This window comes from Hippichthys cyanospilos, chromosome 2, assembly GCF_059441005.1.
Source record: "Hippichthys cyanospilos isolate Australia breed blue-spotted pipefish chromosome 2, RoL_Hcya_1.0, whole genome shotgun sequence".
Lineage (NCBI taxonomy): Eukaryota > Metazoa > Chordata > Actinopteri > Syngnathiformes > Syngnathidae > Hippichthys > Hippichthys cyanospilos.
In genome coordinates this window covers 11,470,136-11,477,754 of record NC_142370.1, presented here as the reverse complement: position 1 = coordinate 11,477,754, position 7,619 = coordinate 11,470,136, and the positions used below count along the sequence as shown (strand labels likewise).

General features: G+C 44.4%; 1 protein-coding gene across 2 annotated transcripts; it reads right to left on the bottom strand.

Annotated features, from left to right (window-relative positions):
• Positions 1 to 1,556: 1,556 nt before the first annotated feature.
• Positions 1,557 to 6,288, bottom strand: ptk6b (PTK6 protein tyrosine kinase 6b). Of its 2 annotated transcripts, XM_088408962.1 has the most exons (8): positions 5,851 to 6,284; positions 4,987 to 5,105; positions 4,727 to 4,896; positions 4,328 to 4,487; positions 4,103 to 4,264; positions 3,764 to 3,945; positions 3,346 to 3,499; positions 1,557 to 3,272 (listed from the first exon to the last, which is right to left on the bottom strand). In XM_088408962.1, the coding sequence occupies exons 1-8, from the start codon at positions 6,195 to 6,197 to the stop codon at positions 3,013 to 3,015; spliced, it is 1,554 nt and encodes a 517-aa protein (XP_088265088.1). In that variant the 5' UTR covers positions 6,198 to 6,284; the 3' UTR covers positions 1,557 to 3,012. The 2 variants fall into 2 exon arrangements, with proteins under 2 accessions (XP_088265088.1, XP_088265089.1); XM_088408963.1 differs by lacking the exon at positions 3,346 to 3,499 and having other exon boundaries at positions 3,162 to 3,272; positions 5,851 to 6,288.
• Positions 6,289 to 7,619: the final 1,331 nt, after the last annotated feature.

Below are 7,619 nucleotides of genomic sequence, written 5' to 3'. Positions count from 1 at the left end.
CTTCTTCAAATAAAATCCTTCTCCAACATGCCAACAACATAAACTGATTTTATGTTTTGTCTTTATTTTAACTTCATTTATTTATTTACTACATTTAAAATGGGCTTACGACAGGAGTCCCCAATTGCTGGTTCGAGGCCCAGTACAGATCTGTGAATCAACCGGTGGCGGGCCGCATGGGCAGCACCTAAAATAATGAACATTTCCGTTTTATGTATGAACCTTAGTCTGAAAGATATTTTATTTTGACAAAATATATATTTTGAAAATTGGCCGGGTTCCCTTGGATTCATTTCAGCCACATCAACCAAAATTTCACACTCAAAGTAGTACAATGAAATAGACGTTTTTGGGAAGGGGTAAATGCCCGGTGAAGAGACAGGAGACGAGCTTACAACGTCGAAGAAAAAGAAAGCTGCCCTATCAAGAGTCTTACTTGAAATCATGATTTCTCACGGTAAGGACTTTGAGCGCTACTTCCCAGTCCAAATGTACCCACAAACCGAAGGAACGGATTCTCGACGTTTTGTTACCAAACCAGATGAATCTAGGATGGCTGTGCATGAAGATCAGCTTGCAAATGACGGCAGCCTGAAGAGTATGTCGGAGGCTCCCCACATCCCATCTGTGTGCATTTTATATCAACCCCTGTTTGAATTCTGTCCCTTACTCACCGAGATCGTGTGACGTAAGCCTGCAAACTTTACCTGCTAATTATCGGCTTTATAATAAAATGGAGAAAATACAGGTACAGTGTTGCCTTGTTTTTCGCGGTCAATGGGGACCGGAAAACCTCTGCGAATGGTGGGGCCCCACCCCCATCCTGATACAAAACAACCTTTAGGGATGTGAGGGCTTGTTAAATTGATGTATATCCCAAGGTAGAGGGTTTTTTTTTTTTTCAACAGAAAACTACACAATCACTGTATTTGTGTTGTGACTTCACATAGTGTTATTAGTCTTGCTGCCGTACTAGTAGCTGTACATTCCTCATGTGGATGTTTCTATGGTAACAGATAAGTGTGTTTGCTGTTTGGATGAGTAAACTGTGCTTAATTACATTCAGCGAGTTTCACTGCCACTGTTGCCCCGGTGATGAGTGTGTGTGTCTGCACATGCTTGTGTGAGTGTGTAGATGTGTTCAATACACTGATGTGTTGTGCATATAATCGTTTAGCATTTATTGGCCTACAGCTGAAATAAACTAAGTTGTAGTCCAAATGCTTCAAAACAGAAGCAGGAGGAATCATAAAGTTTCACATTTCAATTATTCTTGCTACTGCGTTTATAGTTTTGAGTGTGTTGTTCAATTCAGTTTTGAAAAAAAAAGTAAATGAAAGAATACAGCAGAGAAAATACCAGTTGCACATGTTTTTCCCCCAAAGTAGCGATTAGGTTACAAGAATTATTCGATTTTCCTAATGTACATTAGTCCCACACAATCCAAATATGGCAACTGACATTTTCTTTTTCCCCATTTGATGAGTACAGTCCTTGTTCAAGCACTGATTCTCTCATTCACGCTTACTCTTCCTAACAAATGTTGAATGCAATACTTTAACATCAGCTTTTAATTCAGGTTAAAAACAGTACATAAGTATGCCTTAATATGTCTACACAAATACATAATGAGCACATACAAGTTATACATTTTCATAAATACCCGTAAGAAAGGGAAGTGGTGATAACAGCAAAACTTTCCGATATTACATTTTGTAAGTTGACCGGAAAATACTCAGCATCATATGTTCAGCAGCGGATTCAATACACAAACCCAATTGCAAATCAGAGTTTTTTCACAGGGAGACAAAGAAAAAAAATACTTGGTGGAACTTAAAATAAAAAATAAAAAAACTGAAAATGACTGTCAGAGATTTCTTGGAGCTAACTACGTTTTAAAATGTCCTATATGTACTATTATTTTTCTTTATTATTTGTCCCTTTCTATTTTTTCATAATTTTTTCTGTCCTGAGTCTAAAATCTTTTTCTTTTTCAAAAAACATCCTATTGATAAGTCCACATGTGCGGGTGTGACTTCCAAATTATTGGCAGTGTTGAAAGTGGCATGCTAACGCAGGATGCAAAGCTAATGGTTGAAAAAACTTGTCAGTTTGGGGGGATCCTGAAAAGCATGGATTTTGGAGACATGAGGATTGAGTTTGTTTTTGCTATCATCCCAGGAACCAGCCTATTAATTTGTGTCCATTTTAGTGGACATTTGTTTTGGTCTATATCTTGTGACTCATTCAAGCTAGCGTGCTAGTCCCACTGTGGTCAATAGAGGACATCCTGGCTTGTCCGACGACGTCTCATTTTTTTGGGAGAGATGCAAATACCTTTGATGTCTTGTTGAGACAAATGGACACACGAGCGAATACAACAAATGAGTAGTCTAGATCTCAGGAGCCTAATACCTGTAAACCTTTAGTCAGTCAGTAGTATGTATACCTAGTTAGGAGGCAGCGCGGTGTACAAGCGGTTAGCACCTCGCAGGTCTGCCGTTTGGGTTCCAAACTCAGTTTCGTCCTTCCTGCGCTAGTGTATCTTTGAGTACTCCGATTTCCTGTCACGCTCTAAAAACATGCATGTTAGCTTCAATAAAAATTCTACATTTTTCATCCATTTAAGTTTGTGTTAGTTTATCCAGCAACTGGTTGGCGACTTCTCTCACCAAAAGTGGTTTTCAAACTTGTAGTGAGACAGTCTGCCGACTTAAAGTAACCACTGTGCTGTTTGGTGTCAATGTGTGTATCACACTAAACTAGACCAGAAGAAGTGAATGAATATCTTTAAATATAATTAATGTGAACGTGTGTGTTAATTATTGACTACATGTCCTACCATTGGTCAGGTACCAGCCCAGGTTTTTTTTGACCCGCTTCTTTCGTCAAGTCACATTCGATCAATTGAATCCTCTAAACTGTCCTTAAATGTGAACATAAGCTTGACTGTTTAAATGAACCTAGCGCTTGGATAACGACCAGCGCGTTTCCCGCTTCTCTCGCCAAAAGTCAGCCCGGGTTATTTGAAGCCTCTAAATTGTCCGTAGGCGTTGCCGTGGATTCTTGTTTGTCCATATCTGCCACAAGTTTGACACCCTCATCGTAGATGCTGTACATTTGATCCTTCAGCTGCCAAAAGTTGGGCCGCAGGTCAGGATCGGCGTTCCAGCATTTGCACATGATTTCGTAGAGGAAAGGCGGACAACCGGGAGGTGATGGCATCCTGTAGCCCGTGCTGACCAGCGTGTCTGCTTCCTGCCCACTCAGACCTGCCGAGAAGAGCGCCCATCAAACTAGAACACTGCCACGGACCGACACGCCCATGCATGGCTCGCCACTCGCCTGGGTAGGGAACACCCCCATAAGTGACTATCTCGTAGAGAAGGATGCCAAAAGACCACACGTCTGACTTGACAGAAAATTTCTTGTGGGTGATGGCCTCCGGTGCACTCCATTTGTGAGGGATGGCTTTCTGATATGCAAGGTAAATGGGCTCCTGGGCCACCAAAAACACCATTGTGTCATTTTTCACAAACACAGCTGAGAACATAAAGTCCAAATTTATCTGGAAACTATGCATTAATTCAGCATACTTAATAATCATCTCCAGTAAACAAAAAAAAAAAGGTCTGGGCTTCCCTGCTAAAGCTGCTGACCCCGTGACCCAACCCCGGATGAGCGATAGATAACGGATGGACGGATAAATGGGTACCTGTCCACTAACAGACCATTGACAATTGGCATAAAGCGTGCCCCTCACCTTAAGAACTTGGGTTAGTCCAAAGTCAGCCACCTTGCAGATGTAGTCTTCTCCAACCAGGACATTCCGGGCCGCCAAGTCCCTGTGAATAAAATTGCGCTCCTCCAGGTACGACATCCCATCAGCCACCTGGCCGGCCATGTCCGACAACGACATCATATCCTGCTGCTTGCCCTCGGGACCTCAAAATCAAGGAGATAGCAGTTTGGGATCGCGTCATGATGCGGATGCTACATGCATATTGTCTGGGGTTACTGTAATGGCTCAAACGATTGTTTAATGTAATGTCTGTTTTCCTCTATTAAACTTTGAAAATCTTAAAAAAGTAAGAATTTTTACTCCTGAGCAGGTCGAGCAGACTTCCCTTCTCCATCAGCTCGGTAATGATGTAATAAGGGGAGGAGGTGGTGCAGACGGCAAACAGCGAGATGAGGTGACGGTGGCGCAGGCGCTTGAGGATCTGCACCTCCCTCTGGAACTCCGAGTGGTTCAGCTCTGAGTCTGGAGATGAAGAAAAAAGAAATTGGTCAGCCTCCAGGTGGGCCAAGGCAGGAGTGTGAATACCGTTCTTGATGATCTTGATGGCCACACGAATGCGTGACTTCCAGCATCCTCGGTAGACATCCCCAAAGTAGCCGCTTCCCAACTTGTCCTCCAAGACGAATTCTTCCTTGGGTAGCTCCCACTCGTCATCTGGGAAGAGGACTTCCGACACCGGTTCTTTCTGAGAAAAGACGTATTCGGGATGTGGGATCAAAATGATTCGCGGCGTTTTTCAATGATGTAACCCGGCGTGATGTATTTTCAGCCAAGGACTCTCAAAGAAAAGCATTTTTGGATGAAGAAAGAAAAATCTGACTGAGTGCTGTGTGCCATGTGTTTTAATTAAAGAAACTTTGGAACGACATTAGTAGTGGCATCTATTAGCTTATTTTTTCTGCAATTCTGGCATGAGCATGTTACCGGCCTGCAGGGTTCCCCCAGTGTGGCTTCGTTGTTGAGACGGAGGCCATTGTTGCAGTAGTGCGCCACCAGGTGGCTCAGTGACGTAAACTGCTGCATGCCGTCCAAGTCGAAGCGACCCTCGGGCGTTTGGGTGATCTTGAAATGTTTCACCCGACAGCTGGAACGCACTGGAGACAGGCACGCAGACGGGCTTCCATGACAAATGACACGAACACGCTCTGCTTTCTTCTCGCCGGTATGACGTGAAGAGGTCTTGCCTGAGAGGACATAGCCAACGTGGTTCTCACTGGTCCGAATAAGGAAGGCTCCCAGTCTGTTTCCTGGTGCCATGAGAAGACTTTGGGCGCCTGAACGGTTCATGGTCCCGAAGTTCCATCTGACACACAAAAACACACATTCATGCACCGGTATTAGAGAGACCAACAACTACTGTTTGTTGGTTGAATTGTAGAGTCAAGATTTCAAGAGTTTTATTGTAATATGCATCATAACACTACACAACGAAGTTATTATTCTGTTCACCTCCCCATGTACGTAGACTTACATTCCACACAACAGAGCCAGTCATAAAGTAGACAATAGAAAAAGTAATAGGGCATAATGAGGGCAGTGATAAGAATCGACTCACATTTTGAACATTTTATGGAACATATTACGGAGTAGATGGAGTGGAAGAAACTATACATATGAGGATGGTAGTGCAAAATATTATGTACCGTAGTGCAAAATATTATGTGGTTAGCAGCATTCCTGAAATGCGCAGGAAAGACGTAATGATTTATATTTTTTACACATTATGAAAACAAAGTAACATGAATTGCATATAGGATAAAACCAATTAAATCGTTTTCTAAATCATGTTCTTTCTTGTGTGCCCCTCCTCTCTTGGCCACTTAGGGGCAGTATAAGACAGATGTCACAACTCATCTCAGCTCATCAGTAAAACAGGAATATTAGTCACTTAGCATAGGGTAAAGTAGTGCCGGGACAAAATCATGGCAGTACAAAGTACAAAAAGTAGCATAATGACAAAGTAATCTAGAGACAAATTTGCAGCAAGAAAAAGCGGCATTGTTAAAAAGCAGCATCAGAAGAACGACGATGACTATATTTAGACTCACGGTTCCCCCGGCGCGCTCGTCTCAGTTTTCTTCAGGTAATTCCCGGGCACTACGCCGCTCTCAAGTACGCTCCCAGTCTGGTCCAGCTTGTTCACGGTCCACCAGTCATCGCTGCGACTCTGGACTTTGAACAAGTCTCCCTTCTGAAATGTCATCTCATTTGAGTTCCGGCGCTGAAAGTCCCACATGGCTTCATATGTGCTTCCGCTATCTTCCACAATGGCCGGCAGCTTTCGTGGCAGTGTCGGTTCTGGTTTTGATGCCGTCTTGGTGTCCACCTTTGTCTCCATGTCCCCATAGATCCACTGCCACAGAGCTGGGCATGCACTACGCAGGCATCCGTCCATTATTGCAGACGCCCTCGATCACAATGGTTCACAACACCTGTTGGACCGGTAGTGACGCTGTTGGATTTCTGGGAATGTTGCTCGGGGACTCCAGCGCATGCGCCGGATCTGGTTTATTTTGTTTGACTGGCATGAGTTCCTTGTGCATTCTAGGTCATTACACATCAAACAAATATACAAAAGGATCAAATGGAATATGATGGCACTCTATCTGAACTGATGGAGAATGATAAGAGGCACAATGGGACAACATGGGACAATACAGGACATTTGGGTCACTCCCCCTCTCCCTCCATGAGCCGTCACCTCATCATGGCGGAGGGGTTCGTGTGGCCCAGTGATCCTAGGGGCTCAGTTGCCAGGAGCTTTATGCCTCCGGTAGGGTCACCCATGACAGAAAGGTCCTAGGTGAGGTTCCAGACTTAGGATAGCTCAGAAACCGCTTATGATGAGTCGGGGCGTGTAGAGAGCTGGGCGGCTAGGGTCGGGTACGTTGGCGCACCGATCCCCGACTACAGAAGCTAGCTCTTGGGACATGGAATGTTACCGCACTGGCGGGGAAGGAGCCTGAGCTGGTGTGTGAGGCTGAGAAGTTCCGACTAGATATAGTCGAACTCGCCTAGACGCATAGCTTGGGCTCTGGTATCGGTCCTCTGGAGAAGGATTGGACTCTCTTCCGCTCGGGGGTTGCCCACAGTGAGAGGAGCAGCGTATGCGTGGGCATACTTATTGCCCCCGGGCTCGACGGCTGTACATTGGGGTTTATCCCGGTGGATGGGAGGGTAGCCTCCCTACACCTTCGGATGGATCCTGACTATGTTTGTGCCAAAGCAATAAGCTCAGAGCACCCATTCTTTTTGGAGTCCTTGGAGGGTGTGCTGGAGAGCGCACCCCAGGGAACTCCCTCGTTCTACAAATTTCTGCAGGACAAAATACCCAAACCCCTGCTCCGACTGACCTAAGATTTTGGACTTAGTCTTGCGCAATCATTATAACATGTTCACCAAGTTTCAATCAAATCAAAATTGCCTTCGTTAAACACATTGCATGATTTGGCAAAGAATAACCTGCAACAAATGACATTGTGGGACACTAGGGACGGAATAAAACAGAATAAACAGACAATAGGGGACAAAGTGGACTTGATTGTATATTGTGGGACATACTGGGCCCGGTTGGGCTCGATGCGACTATCGTGGGCCATAATAGTAAAAACAAGCAGGCGATGTAGTGACACATAGTGACACAGAAGGGATGCAATAATTGGTCCAAATAAGACACGGTGGGAAACAACAGGGGGCATTAAAGGACACTACGGGGAACATTATTTAAAAAAAGGGGGGAGAGTATATAACACAATACTGTATGTGAAATGGGAATCCTATGAAACATCTATCCATTTCCTACAGGCGCTTAGACTCA

Bases quoted from the DNA above. Each gene is read 5' to 3' on its own strand.
- ptk6b (XM_088408962.1), bottom strand. From the start codon at position 6,197: ATGGACGGATGCCTGCGTAGTGCATGCCCAGCTCTGTGGCAGTGGATC. The intron at 4,488-4,726 runs GTAACATGCTCA...GTCTTTTCTCAG, and splicing joins TGGGGGAACCCTGCAGGCCG to AAAGAACCGGTGTCGGAAGT. The intron at 4,265-4,327 runs GTATTCACACTC...CTTCATCTCCAG, and splicing joins CATCAAGATCATCAAGAACG to ACTCAGAGCTGAACCACTCG.